The sequence below is a fragment of the Phyllopteryx taeniolatus genome, chromosome 19 (genome assembly GCF_024500385.1).
Source record: "Phyllopteryx taeniolatus isolate TA_2022b chromosome 19, UOR_Ptae_1.2, whole genome shotgun sequence".
NCBI classification, from domain to species: Eukaryota; Metazoa; Chordata; class Actinopteri; order Syngnathiformes; family Syngnathidae; genus Phyllopteryx; species Phyllopteryx taeniolatus.
The window spans coordinates 7,209,624-7,231,827 of NC_084520.1; the positions used below are offsets into that span (position 1 = coordinate 7,209,624).

The window sequence follows — 22,204 nt, forward strand, 5'->3', positions numbered from 1 at the left end:
TGGGGTGGGGCCTTATGTTGTGAATCAATATCTGAGGTAATAGCAAGCTTTAGATATGCTGCCTCTCGATTGAAGTGGAAAAAATACTAACAATAAAGGTGCTGTAATGCCCTCACGTGGGCATTGAGAGCCACAGCTGCCAACGCATTTTCAGTCTTGGTAGCCATTTATTGAACGGGACAAGCAGTCAAACACAAAAACAAGTTGAAAACACTTGCAAGGAGCTGCTGAAGGCCACAACTCGCTCCCAGATGCTTACACTGAATTATCCCAAACAACTGAACTCCAGCTCCTAATGTCATACAATTTATTTAATTTGGGGAAAATGTATTCAATACAGTGGACCCCTGCTCTTCACGTGGGATAGGAATCGGGCCGGACCGCCAATAGCGAAAATCTGAGCGTAATTGACGGACGGCCATTACAATTGCATATATAAATGTATATAGGTTTTTTTTGGTTTTTATAAACACCAAAAACTCTCGAATAAGCAGAGATAAACCTCCAATAAGTGTTTTTGGGGATGGTTCTCACCATAAGAGAAAAATACAAAAAGGAAAAAACAGAAAAACAACAATGAAAAAGTCAATTTACCACAATGTATCATTTTAGTTAGGTGGACATCACATATTTCTAGAATCTGTTGGAATTTAGTTTTGCCACTGCAGTGTCCCCTTACTGTCTTAATTAAATTTCTTTCAGATCCATTAACAAAGAGCAGTTTGAGAAGAAGAAGAACGACACACTGGACCCTGAACTGTAAGTTTAGCAGCTCGGAGCCAACATAATTTAGCACCCTGGTATGACCAAATTGCATGTGATGTGTGTCTTACTCTCTTGATTCAAGGCTTGTTGAATGTTTGGAGTGTGGACGCAAGATGCACCAAATTTGTGTCTTACACAATGACACAATCTGGCCATTGGGGTAAGGGGAAATTTATTTATTTATTTTTTGCTCATCAAGGAAAATTATTAAGTTGACTCAACCTCCATTTTGTTTTCGTTATGCCTCAGTTTCATATGTGATGGCTGCCTAAAGAAGTCTAATAAGACAAGAAGGGAGAACAAGTATTCTGCTAAAAGTAATTAGCTTCCCAAGTTATTCTCTTTATTTATTTATTTTAATGGAATTTAAAAAAAAAAAGACTTACCTGGTTCTCTTCCCTCTCAGGGTTGCCTCAGACAAAGTTAGGCTGTTTCCTGGAGACCAGGGTGAACGACTTCCTGAAACGACAGAGCCACCCGGAGGCTGGAGAGGTCTTCATCCGCATGGTGCACGTCTCGGACAAAGTTGTGGAAGTTAAACCCGGCATGAAGTCCAGGTAGGTCATCAAAAGGACGGCAACATGTTCAAATCTTTACCTCTTAAGTCATTTGACATCTTCTCAGCTACTACGATTTTAAATAGTAGGGTTTTCATGATTTGTCTTTTCAGATTTGTGGATAGTGGAGAGATGTCGGAGTCTTTCCCATACAGGACAAAAGCCCTTTTTGCATTTGAAGATATTGATGGCGCAGATGTCTGCTTCTTTGGAATGCACGTTCAAGAGTACGGATCAGACTGCCCTCAGCCTAATCAGAGGTACACTCATTCCAGACTTGGGTTTTATTGGGTAATGTAAATGTTTTTTTAAAATGATACTAATTTTAATCTTAATTTAATCCCTCAGTGGAAAGTTTACACTTTGCTGTAGTGTTGTCCCTATACCAAAATTCTGACTTTGATACTTTTTGACTTTGATTAGTACCTCGATAGTGGTACTGAAACGATACCTTGGGAAAAACCTAAAAACATCAGTAGTGCTTTGTAATCATAGATGACAAAACTTGTAGGAGGATAATGAAATTTATATATATAATCGTATATAGTCCTTCTTAATAAAATAAAAAATTGACAGCAGCTCAGCTATTAAATATTGAAATGCTGTTGAAATTTTAAGTAGGATAAAATGATTCTCCTGCAGCTGCTGAGATTTTTAAAGCCTTGTATGAAATGTAAAAATTGCTTCGCAGAAGAACGATTTGTGTTATCACATCCTGGGAACGGGGAAATCTGCCCCATCTTGGTTAAAGTCGCCGGGGCTGGGGAAAAAACTGACCTACCATTTTCAAATGAATGAGCTACTGCTGCCCTAAATTAATTAAACTATATAAAATTGTTGACTGCTCTTTTATCATCCCTACAGACGAGTTTACATCTCCTACCTGGACAGTGTGCATTTTTTCCGGCCTCGATGTCTGCGAACGGCTGTTTACCATGAAATTCTCATAGGCTACTTGGAGTATGCCAAGAAGCTGGGGTCAGCATTTTATTTTTATTTTTTTTGCAGAAGTCGCATAGCTATGAATGTGGAACATATCTTTCTCTCGTCTGCTAGCATCACTGTGTATGCTCACTATATTTTATTTTTTATTTTTGGGCAACTCCTCAGCTACACAACTGGACACATCTGGGCCTGTCCGCCCAGTGAAGGGGATGACTACATCTTCCACTGTCACCCTGCTGATCAGAAGATTCCGAAGCCAAAACGCCTCCAGGAGTGGTACAAAAAGATGTTGGACAAAGCTGTGGCTGAGCGAATAGTGCATGACTACAAGGTGACACAATGTAGTCTTTGTTTTGCTTGCTAAGGTGGGGTAGAGTGAACCCCTGTGATTCGTGGTTCGGCTTTCTTGAATTCACGTTCGTGTATTTTTTTTGCAGAACCATTCTGCCCTTGTTCGCTGAAAAGTCACCTATTGGCTGTTTTTGTGCTTAGGCCAAACCGATGAAACTATTGTTTTGGCGCCTTCTTGTGGCATCTTTGTGTCAAGGAACAATGCTGAAGTGAGTTGAGTTTCATTTAGACAAAAATAGTGCTTTGCCACCATCTTGGTGTCAAGAAGCAATGTTGAAGTAAGTAAAGGAGGTTCACTGAGACAAAAATAGTGCTTTTCTGCCATTTTGGGCATCCAGAGGCAATTATAAACAGTTTTAGGTCAATTACTTGTGGATTTTAATTATTTGCAACATGGCTCTTTCCCTATCTTCCGCAAATAGTGTGAGTTCACTTTACACGCATACCGATTTTTAACATATTTACTGATTTTGAAAATGTAAGAAACCCCACACATGGCAAGGAAAAAAAATTTAGGACTACAAAGACTGATCTGTGAGAGGCAGCATGAGCCTTATCTGTTACCTTATCCTGTAACTTCAATGGAGTTGGAAACTGCTCTCCTTGTCATTTTCTATTGTGGTAAAGGACTTTGGAGACACGTTATACACTGAAAGACAACCAGTTTCTCATTCACGAATGTCGATCTTGACTGTTTTCGTAGTAGATAGGAGAGGAAAAATCAAGATTAACTCGCCACATCTCAGAGGATAATCGCTTCGAATAATCTTTCAGAGACATCAATGAATCGGGCCTTTTCCAACTTTGATCGGAAGTGGGGAAAAACGTCGCGTCAGTATGTGTGTACCCAGTTTAAGTAAAACGTGTGTGTGGTGTATTCAGGATGGCAATGATTAACTCTTAGCCGATGACGTCGCTGCCACTAATGACACATTGCATGTATCTTTGATTCCTCTCCTACAGGACATCTTCAAGCAGGCGACAGAGGATCGTTTGACCAGCGCCAACGAGTTGCCTTATTTTGAAGGGGACTTTTGGCCCAATGTGTTAGAAGAGAGTATTAAAGAGCTGGAGCAGGAGGAGGAAGAGCGGAAGAGGGAAGAGAACAGCACCTCTAATGAGAGTATTGATGTGAGTAACTGAGTGTTGTAAACACGTGAGGTTGTGTTACATGACACTAACATTTTTCCCCCCTTCATTTTGTGCGCAGGACGGTAAAGGTGACAGTAAAAATGCCAAGAAGAAGAACAATAAGAAGACAAGTAAGAATAAGAGCAGCCTGAGCCGAGCCAATAAGAAGAAGCCAGGGATGCCCAATGTTTCCAATGACCTTTCACAAAAACTCTATGCCACTATGGAAAAACATAAAGAGGTACGAGAAAGTAAAGTGTTCACTACTACTTGCGATATTAGGCCTGGGTGAGTAATCCGTTTTATCAATTAAATAGTCTATTCATGGAAGATTTTTGTAGGTTTATTTATAAAAAAAAATAAATAAATAAAACTTTTGTGGCTTCCATGAATCAACGCGTGTTCCCACTGATGTGCTTATGCTAAGACATGCTTGCATGTAGCGTGCAAAACAATTTTTTTAATCTATATTATTTCTCTGGAAGTTGATTCAATTTCATTCTTAGAAGAAAAAAAAACTTGACGTAAAGAAACTGTTTTCAAAGATTTGTTTTCTCTTCTGGCATTTGCTTTATTTCTGATACCAAACAAAAAGCAAGTTGTTTTGAAAAAAACTTGTCTGAAAGAAAAAAAAAATCACATTTTAAGGCCATATCACGCAGCCCTACTATTCATTTCACATTTGTTGTTTGTGCCTTTTGGCAAAGCAAATGTATTTATATAGCGCATTTCATACACAAGGTAACTCAATGTGCTTTACATGATTAAAAGCATTTAAAAACAAAGAAAAAAACAGCTTATAAACATTTAAAACAAAGAGATAGAAAAACAATTAAAGCAGCGTACAGTGCAAGTGGAAATGCTCTAAAAATCATGGGGGGAAAAAAGAAGAGTTTTTAACCTGGACTTAAAACATGCACACAAGGGGCTGATGTCACTTCTGTTGGCAACTTATTCCATTTGTGTGCTGCATAATAGCTAAATGCTGCTTCACCATGTTTGCTTTGGACTCTGTGCTCCACTATTTGGCCTGAGTCAGTTGATCTTAGAGTCCTACTGGGTTTATATTCCATTAGCATTTCATTCAGGACCTAAACCGTTTAGTGATTTATAGACCAGTAGCAGAACTTTAAAATATATTCTAAAGCTGACTGGAAGCCAGTGTAAAGACTTTAGAATTGGAGTAATATGCTCTGACCTCTTTGTTCTGGTCAGAATTCGAGCTGCAGCATTTTGAATGAGCTGCAGCTGTTTAATGCTCTTTTTAGGGAGTTCAGTCAGAAGACCATTACAATAGTCAAGTCTACTTGAGATAAAAGCATGAATGAGCTTCTCCTGGTCTACTTGAGTCATGCAACCCTTTACTCTGGATATGTTCTTCAGATGGTAGAAGACAGTTTTAGTAATTGATTTGATATGAGTGTTGAAAGTCAGGTCGGAATCTATCAGAACACCAAGGTTTCAGACTTAGTCTTTGGTTTTTAAAGAGTAACTCCAGGTATTTACTAAGAGCAATCCTATTTTCTTTATTGCCAAAAAACAATTATCTCAGTTTTGTTGTGGTTTAATTGAAGGAAATTTTGGCTCATCCAGATATTTATCTGTTTTAGACAGTGACACAACACCTCAATTGAACTGTAGTCATCTGGAGACACTGCTAGATATAACTGAGTGTCATCTGCATAGCTTTGATAGTCAAAATTAAAGTTATGAAGAATTTGACCCAAGGGTAGCATATACAGGCTGAACAAGAGGGGTCCAAGAACTGACCCTTGAGGGACCCCATAAGTCATTGCCATTCGATGAGATTGAAGACTTGGTTACAAAATAACTCCTTTCCTCCAGGTAGGACCTGAACCATTTAAGGACTGAACCCTGATTGAAATTTGTCAAGTCCATTTAAGTTCCAAGAAATTGCTGAGTTGATTAAAAATAACTTTCTCAACAATCTTGGCTATGAAAGGGAGATTTGAGATGGGTCTATAGCTTGCTAACATGATAGTGTCCAGCATTCTATTTTTTAGCATAGGCTTAAAGGCAGCTACTTTAAGAGCTTTAGGAAACTCGCCTGGCTGAAGTGAGCAATTGATTATTTGCTGCAAATCAGCTAGCACAGACTTTGCAATAGCTTTTAAAAAGTCAGATGGTACTGAGTCAAGACAGCTCGTTGATGGTTTCAGCTGCGAAACCGTTTTCTCTACAGTTTTTTGGTCAACTGTATCAAATTCTGACATGGTAATAGTTTTTCGTAGGTGGCTTCAGATGTAGTATCATTTTATCATTTTGCTGATTTGTGCTAATATTTAACCGATTGATTTGATTTTTTTAACTAAAATAACAAGCAAATTAATTACATTTATCTGCTGTTAGGAGTTCTGGAGCTATCTGATTCGGGGGGGTTGTGAGCTTGTCAACCACAGCAAACAGAGTGCCAGTATTGTTGAAGTTCTTACTGATGATTTCAGAAAAGTGTTGCTGTCTTGCCCTGACTTACTCTTGGTTAAAATTACAAAGACTTTTTCTGTCGAGGTCATAGTCAATTTGGAGTTTAGTTTTTCTCCACTTGCATTCTGCTTTCCTACACTTTGATTTAGAGGTCTTTACCATCATTGTGCTCCTCCACGGTGTTCTCGGTCGCCTCAAGATTGTCTTAGTTTTAATAGGAGCAACAGCATTCATGACATTTGAGATTTTACAGGTGAAATTAAAAATGTTGGCTCCTGGTTAATCACTCCTTACGATATGAGACTGCATTTCTAATGATTCTAATACTTTCTATTGCCGTCCATTTCCTCGTAGGTATTCTTTGTGATCCGGCTGATCGCAGGCCCAATGGCCAATGCACTGCCCCCTATTGTCGACCCCGATCCTCTGATGGCCTGCGACCTTATGGATGGCCGTGACGCTTTCCTGACATTGGCCCGGGACAAACACCTGGAGTTCAGCTCGTTGAGGCGGTCTATGTGGAGCTCCATGTGCATGTTGGTCGAGTTGCATAACCAAAGCCAAGACCGCTTCGTCTACACATGTAATCTGTGCAAACACCACGTGGAGACTCGTTTCCACTGTACCGTGTGCGAGGTGAGCAATGGGAAAGGGCTTTGTTTGTGGGATTATTTTTCCCCAATTATCTTTTTATTGGAAAGAAGCAAAATACTTAAATTTACACTGCATTTACATCGTTTCCCTTCATCCATCAATGGTGTGTGCTTCTACTTTTAACCATTTTCTTGTTTGACTTCGTACTGCGTGCCAATACTAAGTGATTTCTTTTTAAATCAGTAATAGTCCATGAATTTCCTGGTTGAATTAAAATCGGTATTTAAACAGTTCTCTCAATCATGCTGTTCATATTTTGACGTCACGTGACCAAAACGACACCAAACAATTGATCAACAGTACTTGGCCATTGCGAGGCTTTAAATAGAATGTTCTCCGAGGGAACGGGCCACTAAGCTTAGTGTCATCAGCAGGTTGCACCAGAAATACAGCAAGACTGGAAGAGTTACAAAGTGGACATCCTTCGATATTGTCATGATTGAACACCTGTTGCGAATTTTTCCATTCAGCTCCTTTTTAGATTACAGCAAGTTGTGCAAAAAGTGCTGAAATATTGAACACTTGAACATGTGTGTTCAAAATATAGAGAAGGTTAAAATAAAATTTTACCTGTAAAGGTTATAGATTATAGGTTTTAGATTCACTCTGAAATTTCTCATGAAAGCCCAATATCTTTTCACTTTTTGTGAGTAGTGTATGTGTATAGCTCTGTGTCCATTAGGGTCTAATAACCTGGTGGAATTGTTTTTATTACAATGATGAAAATATTGCTTGTCGATCATGTTATCTCTTGCAGGACTACGACCTTTGCATCACGTGCTACAACACTAAGGGCCACGAGCACAAGATGGAGAAGTTAGGCCTCGGTTTGGACGACGAGAGCAGCAACCAGACCGGCGCCACCACTCAGAGCCCGGGAGACTCGCGTCGCCTCAGCATCCAGCGCTGCATCCAGTCGCTGGTCCACGCCTGCCAGTGTAGAAATGCCAACTGCTCTCTGCCGTCCTGCCAGAAGATGAAACGTGTCGTCCAACACACTAAAGGCTGCAAGAGAAAAACCAACGGCGGCTGCCCCATCTGCAAGCAGCTTATTGCGCTGTGTTGCTACCATGCCAAGCACTGTCAGGAGAACAAGTGCCCGGTGCCATTCTGCCTGAACATCAAGCACAAGCTCTGTCAGCAGCAACTGCAGCACAGGCTTCAGCAGGCCCAGATGCTGAGGAGGAGGATGGCCAGCATGCAGAGAGTCGGGAAACCGGCTCCAGGAGGCGCTCCAGGGGGCAACGGCCTGCCCTCTCCAGGAACCAACAATGGAGCGACCGGTCCCGGTACGCCCACGTCTGTGGGCACGCAGCCGTCCACGCCGCAGACACCCACCCAGGGAAATATGCTTGCACTTCCTCAGCAGCAGGGAGTCGGCGTGGGCGCTATGGGCAATACTACTGCACAGCAACAGCAGGTTCAGCAGCAAAGTGGCGCCATACCACCACAACACCATCTACACCATCCGTTTCAGTCAATGGGTGGAGGGGGGGTGATGAACTCACCCCAGCAGCAGATGGTGCCTCAGCTCCAGCAACAGCAGCCCCCCAATGTACAGCAACTGCAGCAGCAGCAGCACGCTGGCGCTTTGCCGCCATACAATCCCAGACCGCCGGGAGCCTCTCCTCTCCACCAGTCGCTGGGCAAACCTGGACTCGGCCCGACCACCCCACCTCAGCAGCAACAACAGCCCAACCAGGTTCAAGGGTCCATGCCCGTACAAGGCCAACAGCAAGGACCCCCTTTGGCAGCCGTAGAGACTGCCCTAAAAATCCAACGGCTTGCAGAGACCCAGAGGCAGATGGCTCAGGCCCAGGCTCAGATCCGAGGTTTAGGACAGGGGGGTATGATGCCCCAACATCCTCACCACCAGAACAACCCGGCCCAGATGGGCATGCCTCACATGGGAGCTCAGGGGATTCCCCCCCAGGCTCAAGGAATCGTTGGCAGGACTATGTTAGACCCTCAGCAACAGGGGATACTTGCTGGGATGCAGCAAGGCGCCTCCCAGTCTCAGTTGCCCCCTCAAGTCCAGCAGCACCTCCAGGTGGGAGGCGGTGGGCAACTTCAACAGGCCAACCAGCAGTGGGGGCCCGGGGGACCGGGGATGAACCCTCAACAAAGGTCCGCCATGATGGGTCACATGACTGCACAGCAGCAGTCAGCGGTCGCCCAGCAGCAACTCAACCAGCAACAAGCTCAGCCCGGAAACCGCGGTCTAATGCAGGTGATGTCGGGAGGGGCAGCAGGGGCTCCCCAAATAGCCGGCGCTGCAGGGCCGGGAAACCTCCCGCAAGGGGCGCTACAGGATCTCCTGAGAACGCTGCGCTCCCCGAGTTCGCCCCTTCAACAGCAGCAAGTCCTCAACATCCTTCGTTCCAACCCCACGCTCATGGCGGCCTTCATCAGGCAAAGAGCAGCCAGGTATCAAGGGGGGCAAGGTAGTCCTGGAGTACAAGGGGGACCGCCGCAAGGACCCGGAGGCGTGAGGTTCCAAGGGGCTGCTGCTGGGCTACCTGGCGTAGGAGTAGGAGTGCCCGGACCCAATCAGTTGGCCGGCATGGACGGCCAGCAAATGAATGTGAACCAAGCGGGCCAACCGGGAATGAACATGGCTCAGGGGGGCGGCACAGGTGGGAACGTGCCCACCATGGCTCAGCTTCAGCAACTCCAACAGCAACAGCGTCCAATGTTGCCCAGCAACCTACAGCAACAGCAAATGGCAGTCCTGCAGCAACAGCAGGGAGGAATGCAAACAGGCCAACAAAACAGTATGTCCAACATGACTCCTCATTTCAGAGAACTGTTGTTGCGAAGACAACAACAACAGCAGCAGCAACAACAGCAGCAGCAGCAGATGGCAAACCACGGCCAGTTCCAACAAGGACAGCAGGGCTTCATGCAGCCTGGCCAAGGACAGCCAGGAATGCCCCCTTCGCAACCCCAGCCCGGGGGAGGCATGAGGGGTCCAGGGCAGCAGCAGCAGCAAGGTGGGCCACAGGGTGGTCCGGGGCAGCAAGGCTACCCAGGCAACGCTTCTCAAGTGGCCGCCGCTCTCCAACAAAGGCTGCATCAGATGCAAATGCACCAACAGCAGCAACAGAATTCCATGGGGGGGCCTCAAGGGCAAGACGGCGGGCCGGGCGGCGGCGCACCGGTGGGCGCCCCTCTCCAACCGGGACAAACCCTAGCGGGGCACCAACAGCAAGGCGGACCCCCGCTGCCCCAAACCTCCCAAGCAATTATTCACCAGAACATCCATCAGAGGCTCCTTCAGCAGCAGCACCTGAGCGGGGGCTCACCGGCCCAGCACAGCAGTCCCATGAGTCCCCAGCAGCAGATGGCCCAGTCCCCGCACCCCCACCTCCAAGGCCAAGGCGGCCTGGGCCCGGCGGGTCCGCTCAGCAATCAGGTAAGGTCACCACAGCCGTCGCCGCGGCCGCAGTCGCAGCCCCCTCACTCGAGCCCGTCCCCGCGCATGCAACCCTCGTCGGCGGCGTCCCAGCCGCAGCCGTCGCCCCACCGCATTTCCCCCCAGACCCAAACTGGCTCGCCCCACCCGGCCCACATAGGCCAACATCACCCCAATATGGCGCCACCCCAACCACCACCACAACAGCAGCAGCAGCCAGGTGGTCCTGTAGATTCTGGACAGTTCAGCTCAGACCAGAACTCCATCATTTCACAGCTGAGTGGCATGGCAGCCATGCACGCGGGCCAAGGGGGACAGTCGGACATGTTAGCCCCAAATAATAACAATAATAACAACAATCAGGACCTGGCAGCGAACATTAACCACAATAGTTTGGACCTCATGTAGCACGTGTGTGTCTTCATGGCAAACCGCCATCAGAGACGAGGGGAGTCTCTAACCTAAGGATTTTACAAGTTTTAATATTTTGATTTAAATATTTTTGTGTATAAAAATGAACTGAAACTTCCTATGGGAGATAGGCAGCAGAAAGTCCTAGAAGTTGATAAATGAATAAATTAAAAACAATGGTAAGTTATTGCTGTTAATATATATCTATTTTTGCCAACTGTGTACAAAATGGTGGAAGGGCAACGTTTCAGGTTGAAGATATTTCTTCTGAAGTCTATGACACAATATTTTTGGGGACTGAGTATTTTTTGCCTTTTTATGAATATTTGTAAGATTTTAAATGTTGTGAAAGAATTGACAAGCTGATTTCTCCTCCCCCCCCCCTGTTTTTTTTTATTTTATTTTTTCCCTTTTTCTAAAAATGGTTTGTTTTCCTCCAAGTATCCGGTCATGATTGTATCTATTTTGCAGAGGGATGAGAAATATATTTTGTTTCTGAATTTCTACTTTGTTTTTCTGTCAGCAGATTGTGAAACAAGCCTCAACACATTTTGTTTTTCTCCGGTTTTTACATTATCCCATTACTCACATAAAAGGACACTGGGGGGTGGTTTTAACAGTTGTGCTATAATAAATCTTAAGCCCTTCCACATCCTCCAAAGACCTGGTGAAGCCAATGTAGGGTTCGCGTTTTGGTTGTGATTAATTTAAATTTGTGTACATATATTTTCTATCCTCTCTTCTGAGCTGTGGGAAGAGAATAATTTTTTTCTTCATTTTTATTTGGATGCTGCGGAGGTTTGTGAAATTTCTGTCGGGCTCCATCTCCGTCATCCTGACAACTTGCGATCAGCCACAAAGTTTAATTCATTGTTAGTGCTGTACAAAATAAAGAAATTGTGGATTTAGATACTGTATTTTGTAATGAATATGAAAGATGTGGGGGGGGGGGGACAACCCCAATTTGTGTATATAGCTTAAAACATTCAAACCTTCCCCTCTTTAGATTGGATATTTGTTGTGTGTGTAAAATGAACACACAAGCACTCCCGAGCCGCTGTACAGCATTGAGATTTGTCTTTCCTTCAAGGTTCCGTATAAGGTGTTTGGAGGCCACACGCACCGATGCGCCTTTTTTCTGTGTATTGTTTGGAGTGAAGCAGACAGTCACACACATGAACAATCCCATGAGTTGGATGTGAAAAGCACGCTTGGGGGGGGGGGGGGGGGGGTGATTTCTAGTTGTGTGACCTAAAGGATTTCAAAACTGGTTATTTAGCTTTTTACGAAGACACAACAGTCACATGATCACTATTTTTCATTCAAAGGTTGCTGGGTATGGGGAGGGAACCAGGTGGCAATATATCGAGACTTATTTTATAAGAAAAAGATGGGGGGGAGGGGGGGAACAAAGGAAAAACTGTCTTTTATATATAGATATATTATTTAATTTTATTTTTGGGAAATAAAACTTGAAGCTACAAGAATTATTAGATACAATTGTTTTGTTTTGTATTAAATATATGGTGATGCAAAACGACACTGCAGACAGTCATTCATTTTGCCCTGGGAGTATATTATACCATCCTCTTTGAAGAAATGTCTCATGTACATGAATATAGATGTAAACATAGTCACTGTACAAACCCATAGCAACCGATCAAAAATGTTTTGTTTATATCATTTCTGCTCCCAAAAAAAGAAGAGACTGGACTTAAGACTATTTAAATATTTGTTAAGTATTGAAATGAAATCTTTGACCACTTTTTTGTTCTTCTTGTTAAAAACGTTTGGTGCTTGCTGAGAGAAAGCAAAAATAACTGTTGCTCCATTTTCATGATTTTTTTTTTCTTTTGTTAAGTTATTTTGGTGGTCTGACTGTTTTTTTGCCAATAAATTAATTGTACAATAAAGTATGTTTGTACTGTTTGGTATTCTTTTGTCAAACCTCTGCATGATTTCAGAGATTTTCTTGATGTCATCAACTATTACAGTAGTGGCTTGAGATACGAGTTGAATTTCTGTGACCATGCTCGTAACAACACTCAAATCATCTTTCCCCATTGAAATAAATGGAAAAGCCATTAATCTGTTCCAGCTTCGCCAAAAAGCCCAACAAAAAATTTGGTAATGTGTTTTTCTCTGCCAACCTGCAGCTTGTGAAGTGAGTTTGGGTTCACAGCCACCATACAGCGCTTGAATCGATGGCTCAAATCTTTGAAAACTCATGTCTGGTCACTTAACTCAAGGCACCACTGTAGTTGTGTGGAATGAATCACATGAAAACAACCATGAGCCACATTTATTTCATCATTTCAAATGTTAGACACCCTCAGTTTATACTGCAGTAGGTCGTGCAGGTTAACGTCCCCAGGTGCAAATGAGCTGAACATGAGTCACGGGTACCTATGGTGTCAAGTTATCACAAATTATAGGAAACTCGTGTTCTGTCAATGCACAGATATCGGCTCAAAAGAATAAATATATATTCAGTTTAATGTGGAAAAAAAAGACGAACACATACTTCACCTTCTCATAGATCGAGTTTTACATGGTTGCAATCATTCAAAAAAGAACGACGCATGAGGCACTTCCATTCCTACCTGTCAATCATCCTCACTTGATTATGCACGAAAAAATGACTTTCAAAGTCCAGTACATAACAACACGGCATATTCATTACAGGATTTCGCAACTTTTTTCCTCTTTGATGTATCACAATGCAGTGTTTTCAAATCTCAATTCACGCTTGTTTCCAGCACAAGGCCTGCTTGTACCCGCAACTGCACACATAGAGATGATTAATGTGTGTCGTCTACACAGCAGAGTAGATGTTTGTCTTCTGAATACTGTATGCACGTGTGGTATTACATATTTTCTTGGAGGACAAGACAAAAGCCACAATTTGAGTAGGGATGAGTCTTATGTGTTTACAAAGATACAGTACAAGACAGCCACTTTACAGCAGTTGGATATACTGTATGTACAAAACAGCAGATTTATGTATAGAAGCACACAAGACTTTCTAAAGAACCTTTTTTTATTAAATAATTTGTTTTCATTTTTAGTGCAAATCGTACCATTTCCAACAGCAACAACTCACACACTTTAGAACATGTACAGTGATATGGACAAAAAAATATACTATCATGTGCTAAAATGTCCTGTTTTAGCATTAACTTTAAGCAGTTATGTTAAAGTAAATACATCAATAAGTCCATTACTGCAACAACCTGAAAGGGAACGTTTACATAATCCTTTATGGTTATACATTTGATCTTTTGTTCAATTTTAGTGCAACATTTCTGACATTTGGTTCTTCTACTTGCACGTCTAGACACATAATACACCACTCAAAAAGTTTGGGATACTGGGCTTTCGGGTAGAATTTCAGGACGAACCTAAGGCCTGCTGCATACCGAGCGAGACGGCCGACCGAGCAAGGTTCAACTGGGCAATTGCGAACAAATTACAGCCGGTGACTTCCATCTGCACACCTGGCGGGTTATGCCTCGCACACATACCAACTCGCTGCAACAGAAAAACTGCGAGTCCTGGTGTTCCATTTTGGAAACAACATTTTGAGGCTCTGCATATATTTCACTTTTATTATTATTTTTTTTAACCACAAAAACAACGGTACAGATTAAATTATAACTAGAGTCAAGTATAATTGAAAAAAAATATATACAGTTTATATACTTTGTATAATGTAATAATGTACTGGTACGGCTTGGCGGCAGCCGGCTGGATCTCGCGTCGTACCGGGAAATTAGATTTTTGTTGTGAAAGCTCATGTGATATGACATGGCATTTTCAATTAAGTAGTGCAAGTAGTGCATTTTAGGTTCATCTTGAAATTTTACCCAATATTTGCAGATTTTTGGGATGAGTGTTTAATATAAAATGTACTGCAAAAGAATGTCTCCTTCGCTAACTTAACCTCTTCAAATGGTCTGAGAACTTTACAGTTAAGTTTTTGACCGCTAAGGGCGCCATTACGACAACTTTAGTTTCAATATATAAATAAAATAGGCTTTGCATGTAATGATGCTGACAAAGGTTTTGCAGGGAATCAATGATAGGTAGGATCATTAAAAAGTGCAAACATGTGACAGTTTACATATGACAGTTCGTTAATGGCTCATTTTCTTTCTCCCGTCGCCTACATACAGAAGTATGCGTTTATTCTCCTTTCCATTGAGGGCGAGGTCAGTCTGAGCCAATCCACATTTCAGCTCTTGTCCAAGCAGGGAGGAAGTGTTGAGGATTAATTCCCAAGTCTCGCCTCCCCACTCATACCTCCAGCCCCCACACTCGAAAGAAGCCTTGCGCCACGCGCGCCTCTCGGAACGTCACGGTGAGAGCGTTGATGGTGACGTCGGTGACCGTCACCTCTGCCGGACCGACGACGGGCCTCCACGCGGCGTCGGTCATCTCCGCCCCCGTGAGCTCGTCTCGGCCGATAACGGGGCTCCACTTGGCGGCCCTCTTCTGACCTGTACCAGAAAAGAAAAAGGAGTAACTTTCATTCATCCCTCGTAACATACATCCCATCTATGCCAGCGACGTATAGTGGCAGGCAGAACACTTCAATACTCTTCCACTAGATGGCAGAAGATACAATTAACCTGAGAGTATCCATAATTATTTAAAGGGGAACCCAAGTAGTTTGAAGCCAAACGAGCAAGTTTGGGTTCAAACCGTCATGTCATCAACTTGTAGTTCTGCAAGTTATCGCAGCATACACGGCGAGTCCTCTACCTGTTTTCCAGGTTTGGTCACGTGACGTTCGCAACACAAGCACGAGAAACGTTGTGACGTTCATTTCAGTCGACAGGCAGAGGGCGACATTGTCAAACATGGCGGCCCCCTGAGCTGGATGAAAATTGATGAATTAATCTGTTTAATTCCGTTTCCATTCACGCAATAACATGTTTGGCACATAAAATATATACTTGGGAAAACAAAGAGATTTAGTTCCCCTTCAAGTAATTAATTTGGAAACAAATCTAAGTTTTATTCAAAAGAAAAAAGAAAAAGAAAATATTAGTACCTGCACTCTTATCTGTCGTATCCAGAGTCTCCTCCTCCACCTCCTCTTCTACAATGTCCTCTTCCACCTCTTCTTCCTCCTCCTCTTCCTCTCCCAGGCTTTTCCAATCGTCTTGTGCGGGACTCGCCATCCTCGAGTTAAGGCATCTCCCCTTTGGCCTTCTCTTGTTGTAACAGGACGCTCTCCTCCAGGCAATGTACGACCGGTCCTCCTCTTCCTCGTCCTCCTCATCTTCCTCCTCGTCTTCCTCCTCGTCTTCCTCCTCATCTTCCTCGTCCTCTTCCTCTTCTTCCTCCGGGAGTAGTGAACGGCTCAGGGAGAGACGTAGACGGCGCGGGGGTGTGTCCGTGGTCTTGTGAGCGCTACGAAGGTCCATGGTATACACCGTGTTCTGCATCCAGACCAAGAAGACAAACATTAGCACATCAATACGTTCAGTATATCGTTTGACATGGCCCACAACGGTCAGTGTGAAAAGTGTGAGGGGCAAAAGAATGTGTGTGTGGGGGGGGGGGGGGGGGGGGGTTGACAACTACTACAACTAATATTAATAATTTGGTTTTCTATAGAGCCATTGTAAATATGCAAAGACAAAAAAAACTTTATTTACAAGTAAAATGGTGACACAGTTTCTCTCCATACAGCCGTGGTGAATACTCAGTTTCAGAAAGGTTTGCTTCACTTCCTGCTTCAAGGTAGGATTTATGAGTATCCCACATTGATGATCCTCAGGCAAAAACTGCTTTACACATTGTCAGCTTACTATCGATTGCTCTTAACACGAGAAAAGATCCCATCCCATCTTAAAAAAAAAACAAGACAAATTAGACTCTAAATTTCACCTGTAACAGGAGTCTTTTGGCTTTTGATCGTTTCCTCCTGTGACCAAGACTTCTGTCTCTCTGCTCTCTAAGGAAAGACAAGCAGACCATTAACGGGTGGATACAGTGAAACCATCCAGCCATGCATTTTCGAACGCACTTGTCCCAATTCAGGTTTCAGGGTGAGCTGGAGCCAATCCCAGCCGACTGTGGGCGAGATGCGAGGGTACACCCTGGACTGGATGCCGGCCGATCGCAGGGCAAATGTAAACACATTTACACTCACGTTCACACACCTAATTCACTGAGTGATTTATCAATATCTCCCTCATTAGTGACAAATAGTTTCCATAAGTCATACTTCTCTTCATAGGCTTGGACTAAACGCTGGTCCAGGATGTGTTCCTCAGGTTCCCATGTGCTGTACCTATTAAAAAAAAAAAAAAACGTGTAATATTTTTTATTTCTATTAAATCATTCATTCATATATCAATACACTCATTTGATACTTTATTAGGAACACCGGCACAATCTCATCACATGCAGTGGTTGCCCGCTATTTGTGGCCTTTACCTGAGTCGCAAAAGTGATAAATGACACCATCCCAAAAAGGGTTATAATTTCCTGTAGATACCACATGATGGCGTCAAAGCACTACTTTTGTTTAAATGAAGCTCCTCAACTCACTTGAACATAGTTCCTTGGCACCAAGAAAAAAAACTGAATAGGTGAATTCAGGTGTGTTCCCTGTACAAGAAATGCATCAACTATTCTATCTCTATCTATCGAATATTTTTAGTATTATAGTATCACTTTTCTACCAACTATTCCATCATTTTAATCGAGTAATCGGATAAGAATTAATTTTGCATTACTAAACATAGAATGTGCACGTGAGGTGCAGGTGTATTATTTTTGTCCACTGAGGGTCGCCACTGTTAGATTCTATGCTGTAGTAGTTGTGACTTTGCGTGTTTATGGTTTTAAAAGGCGGGGCCTTAACTGGTGAGTCACGTGGGTGTTGGCGAATGAGCGTGTAGAGTTGGCTGGTTGGTAACTGGTCGTTGACTCTCTCGGCGTGAGTTGTGGCCATCGGCAGCTCATGTATGAATGTGCTTATTACACGTATTATTTTTTTTTTACCGTTTGTTCAACAAAACAGTTGACAGTGCGCTGGTGGCTATATTCAATGAGCTAACATTGATACGTTACATTGTGTCGGTGCTTGTAGTCGACACGTGCTGTTGTGTTACACATTGGACTTCATCCTCCTCGTTAAGTGTGAAATGATCCCAAAACTTTGGTTATTCTTTGTCTTTTACAGACTCCGGTGGCTCACTGCCAAAGCGCCATCTTATTTCCATATGCCGTATTAACATACGTTTCTTTGCATGTGTATTCACTGAACATTATCCAAAGGTTCCCACTCACTTCGGAGGCCATCCTTTCCATTTCAACAGGTACTCCACGTTCCCCTGTGGAGATATGAGATTTTTAAAGCATCCATAGGCAAGACTTATGTTACTTCTCCTACAGCCATAGACATTTAACGTTAGTCATCAAGCTTCCTTTTATGGTGACATCATGGCTTCTTCCAGCTTCACATGCTGTAAAGAGGACACCAGGTTTGGGTTATGTCGGGGGTGTCAAACTCATTTTTGTCTCGGGCCGCATTGTAGTTATGATTTCCCTCAGAGGGCCATTAGACCAGTGAAAGCATATAAATGTTTAATCACCAAATCATATGATTACCATTACACGACAAATTGAGGGATAACTAGTTTTGAAATCAGAAGACAAGGATAATAGATTGTTCAAGTATTGTTTAGGTTACTGTAGAAGAAGGGTTTGGTAACAGAAAAATGCAATATCTCAACATTATTGTTTATTATTATGACAATTTGGAATTTGGGTACAGATTTGAGCAAAAATCACAGAAGTTGACGAGCATGATTCGCTTTCGTGGGCCAAATAAAATTATGTGGCGGGCCGTATCTGGCCCTCGGGCCTTGAGTTTGACACGTTCTGGGCTATGTGATGAAAATAAGAACGTGATAACCTACTTACATGCTGATATGTGCTGCAAAAGTTGTATGTAGAAAATATGATTCTTAATGACTTGGGACACATGTGTACCAAGTATGTTTACTTAATTCTCTTGCTGGGCACTTGGAGGTAGCAGAAACAAGTTATGAAGGCAAAACAATATTAAGTCGGTGAAACATCCGGGACTCCATGCTGGTCATGACATACATAATAAACTCATATGTGTCTTTCTTCTCTTATGGCTCTTTTTAACTACTGAATCAAACAGAGATTTGGCCTTTAAGCATGTAAATGAGCCACCCTGTACACCAGTTGAATGATAATTGCCCCTGGTGAACTAACCAGTGTTACTTTTGCAGTGAAATTCATTGTGACTGAAATGTTAATTGAAGGTCAGCATGAAGCTGCTGTCATACAAGTCACTAAAGATGTACTATTATGAGCATTTAATCATTTGCCTTTATTAGTAAAACTGAACAAAAGTGAAACAACACAACATATACTTTGAAAATGTAACCAGAGCCTATGGACAACATAAGCTAGCATTACTTTCTCTCTAAGTCAATAATTAGAGTATTACAGACACTATTAGAGAGGTGGAATGGATTTATCTCAGGGATGAGCAAACATCTGTGCTCAGGGGCCACATTTGAGCTAAAAAAAAAATACAAAAATTAAAATAAAAAAGTGAAAGTGTTTATGTAACACAGTTTATTTTAACAAAACAATCATATATTCTCATGCTTTAATTCAATTCAATTAATGAATTAAGGAAAAAATACATGTAAAATATTTACCTTATGTCTGAACAGTTTTAAATACAAGTTTAAGATTTATGTTATATCATTTAAAATAATTAAATATATATTTAAAAAGTACATATATATTTAACATTTTACTATTTCTTTGTTTTATTATTTACAATGAATAAATTAACAAATTATTCAATAAATTAAATTAAAAATGCTAAATATATGTAAAATAGTTTACTTAATTATCCGTATTTTATTATTTACATTAAATGAAGCAATTATTTAATGTAACTAATGAAAGATTTCAATGTATATGAGTATATGTGTTTATTTTACAATTTCAATTTTAGAATTTACCATAAATGAATAAATCAGTTATTCATTGAATCTATTTTTAAAATAGTTACTTTTACAATTCCTACTTGTACTATTCACAAGAATAAAATAACCAATTGTTTAATAAAATGAGAGTAAAATTTTGAATTTCTATGTGAAACTATTTATTTTAATTGTTGATTTATTATTAAAAAAATAAATACATTAGCCAAAGATTTAATTGAAACACCAAACATTTTAAAAATGCTTTATTTATACTATTTGCGAACGATACCTTGACTAATTATTTAATCAAATAAATAAAACATGTTTAATGAATATGTTGAATTGTTTACTATTTTTTATTTTATTTTTAATAAAATTAGTGAAGTGAATATGTAAACTTGTTTATTTTACTTATTCATTATTTGCTATAAATAAATAAACTCATTATTTCATAGACTGAAAAGAATGTTTAATGTATTTGTAAAAATGTCTATTTTACTACTTGTACTTTATGATTTACAATAAATAAATTAACCAATCATTTCATGAATAAAAAATGTTAAATGTTTATGCAATTAGGTTTTTTTTCCATTTTACTTCTTCCATTTTATTATGTAATCAAACGAACAAGCACGTCAAATGTGTTTGTAAAATGGTTTATTACACAGATATTTATTTTTATTGTAAATTATAAATATATACTACCATATATGTTTGTATTATTATTTACAATAAACCAATTAACCAATTATTTAATTAGATAAACGAACAAAAACATTTGAAGTAATATTTTGTAGCGAATCAATTTTAGGGAAAACTGGCCAAGTCAATGCAACTCGTGGTAATATAAATTTCAGAACGCATTGGATCGTTTATGGCTTATCTGTTTGTGCAAAGTTTAGAAGGTTATCGGGCCAGGAGTAACGGGATATAGGCAGTCAAATAAATCGAAGAGGGGGGTCGTTTTCAATCTTGTCGCCACGTACTGTACGTGGCGACATGTTCATTGGGATCCAAACATAATTGGCAAGAAAACAACATGCAGGCCCTCATCAAAAAGCTTGGCCAGCTGACAGTGTTCCTCGACAAAGTGGACAACAACGACAACAACAAAACAACAACAACAACAACACCGCCGCCGTCCTCTTTCAAGTCAATTAGATCAGCAGCTCTCATTAGCATGCTTTTATAACATGACGGCGTAATGGCAACAAGGTGCAAGGGGAAGAGCTGCGTTTACCTTCCGAACTCTTTTCTTCAGGATGGATTCCACGGCGAACACTTGCTCGCCAATCGCTGACAGCTCCATCAAGTGCGCGAGCGCCTCGGACCTGCCGGTGAAGACAGAAAAAAAGAGAGAAAAAAAATAAGAGAGAAAAAAAAAGTGGCGTCTTTTTCCGCCTCCAACGGAGCTAACGAGAGCCGCTTAAGCAGCATGACCCGCGGCCGCAACGTTATGGTGGCGACACTTTGAGGCCCATTTGACTGCCACCAACTTACCCACGCTGGACGTTTTCCGTTGGAAAAGAATCTGCGACACATCTGCACGCAGCACGGCGCAGCGGCGCGACCACGTTCGGCGCGGGGGCGCGCACTGCCACTTGCACGCGCGCCCCCTGTGGTCACAATAAGAACGTGGACTTCGAGACACTTCATTAGGTACACCTGCACGTGCCAATTCAATTTGAATTCCATAGCGCCAAATTACAGCCCTTGTCTCTTCATCCATCCATTTTCTCCAGCATGTTTCCTTATTGGGGTCACGGTCACGGGTTTGACCTGGAGCCTGTTGTTTCATTACAGTACATATTTGGGGAAAAAAAAGAAAACAAGAAAAAAAAGAAAGAACATTGTGTAGGCCATAGATATAAAACGTTCAAATGAAAAACAATAAGCACTCCGTCACACCGTCATGTTTGTTGCGGGCCCGATTGTACTTACAGTTTCCCTCAGATGGCCGTAATGACTGTACAAATGTGGAATTGCCTCATGATATTATTACAGATACACAACGCACTGATGGATAAGTACTTTCAAGGAGTCAGATTTCAAGGATAATGGTTCGTTCAGTCTCTGTAAAAAGGGGTTGGGTAACAAAAAAAAAGAATTTAAAAATGCTTGCAGCATTTTAACATTATTTATTACATAAGACAATTTGAAAAATTTGAATCATGGACGTTGATACACCTGATTGCTTTCGCAGGCCACATAAAATAATCTGGCGGGCTGGATCTGGCCCCCGGGCCTCGAGTTTGACACTCAAACTGTATGCAAATAATAATACAATTGATACAATTAGCATAAAATGGGAACAGGCACCAAAGAAAATGTGGCTACAGACAGGTAGCTAACAATTTCCCATGCTGAAAATAATATCTAAGTATAAACATCTAAGGAATTGAAGTGTCCTGGAATCGGGAGGTGATTGCCTTTCCTGTCGTTTGTTGAGTCTTCTCTAACTTGTTTTCTACGTTTTCTAAGTAGCCCGAATTGACTGCAAGGTCAAGACAGCCGTCTGTCATCTTGTCACGTTC

At 41.7% G+C, this 22,204-nt stretch overlaps 2 protein-coding genes across 3 annotated transcripts in view; one reads left to right on the forward strand and one right to left on the reverse strand.

Moving 5' to 3' along the window:
- Window positions 1-12,608, forward strand: part of ep300a (E1A binding protein p300 a) — a 40,147-nt gene extending 27,539 nt beyond the window's left edge. For both annotated transcript variants that reach the window (XM_061755754.1, XM_061755755.1), the window contains exons 21-31: window positions 703-759; window positions 848-925; window positions 1,015-1,082; window positions 1,172-1,322; window positions 1,436-1,582; window positions 2,187-2,300; window positions 2,433-2,598; window positions 3,582-3,749; window positions 3,829-3,990; window positions 6,549-6,830; window positions 7,606-12,608. In XM_061755754.1, the coding sequence (XP_061611738.1) occupies window positions 703-759; window positions 848-925; window positions 1,015-1,082; window positions 1,172-1,322; window positions 1,436-1,582; window positions 2,187-2,300; window positions 2,433-2,598; window positions 3,582-3,749; window positions 3,829-3,990; window positions 6,549-6,830; window positions 7,606-10,671 (4,459 nt within the window). In that variant the 3' untranslated portion in view covers window positions 10,672-12,608. The remainder of the gene's footprint in view (window positions 1-702; window positions 760-847; window positions 926-1,014; window positions 1,083-1,171; window positions 1,323-1,435; window positions 1,583-2,186; window positions 2,301-2,432; window positions 2,599-3,581; window positions 3,750-3,828; window positions 3,991-6,548; window positions 6,831-7,605) is intronic.
- Window positions 12,609-12,961: 353 nt separating this feature from the next.
- cbx7b (chromobox homolog 7b) lies at window positions 12,962-21,325 on the reverse strand. Its single transcript, XM_061756113.1, has 7 exons — window positions 21,171-21,325; window positions 20,911-21,001; window positions 17,983-18,026; window positions 16,913-16,978; window positions 16,573-16,639; window positions 15,731-16,121; window positions 12,962-15,173 (listed from the first exon to the last, which is right to left on the reverse strand). Exons 2-7 carry the CDS (start codon window positions 20,977-20,979, stop codon window positions 14,971-14,973), a joined length of 840 nt encoding a protein of 279 aa, XP_061612097.1. The 5' UTR covers window positions 20,980-21,001; window positions 21,171-21,325; the 3' UTR covers window positions 12,962-14,970.
- Window positions 21,326-22,204: the final 879 nt, after the last annotated feature.

Excerpts from the sequence above, each read along its gene's own strand:
- cbx7b (XM_061756113.1), bottom strand. The coding sequence starts at position 20,979 with ATGGAGCTGTCAGCGATTGGCGAGCAAGTGTTCGCCGTGGAATCCATC. Across the intron at positions 18,027-20,910 it reads TGAAGAAAAGAGTTCGGAAG|GGGAACGTGGAGTACCTGTT; the intron begins GTAAACGCAGCT and ends ATATCTCCACAG. Across the intron at positions 16,979-17,982 it reads TGGAAAGGATGGCCTCCGAA|GTACAGCACATGGGAACCTG; the intron begins GTGAGTGGGAAC and ends TTTTTTTAATAG.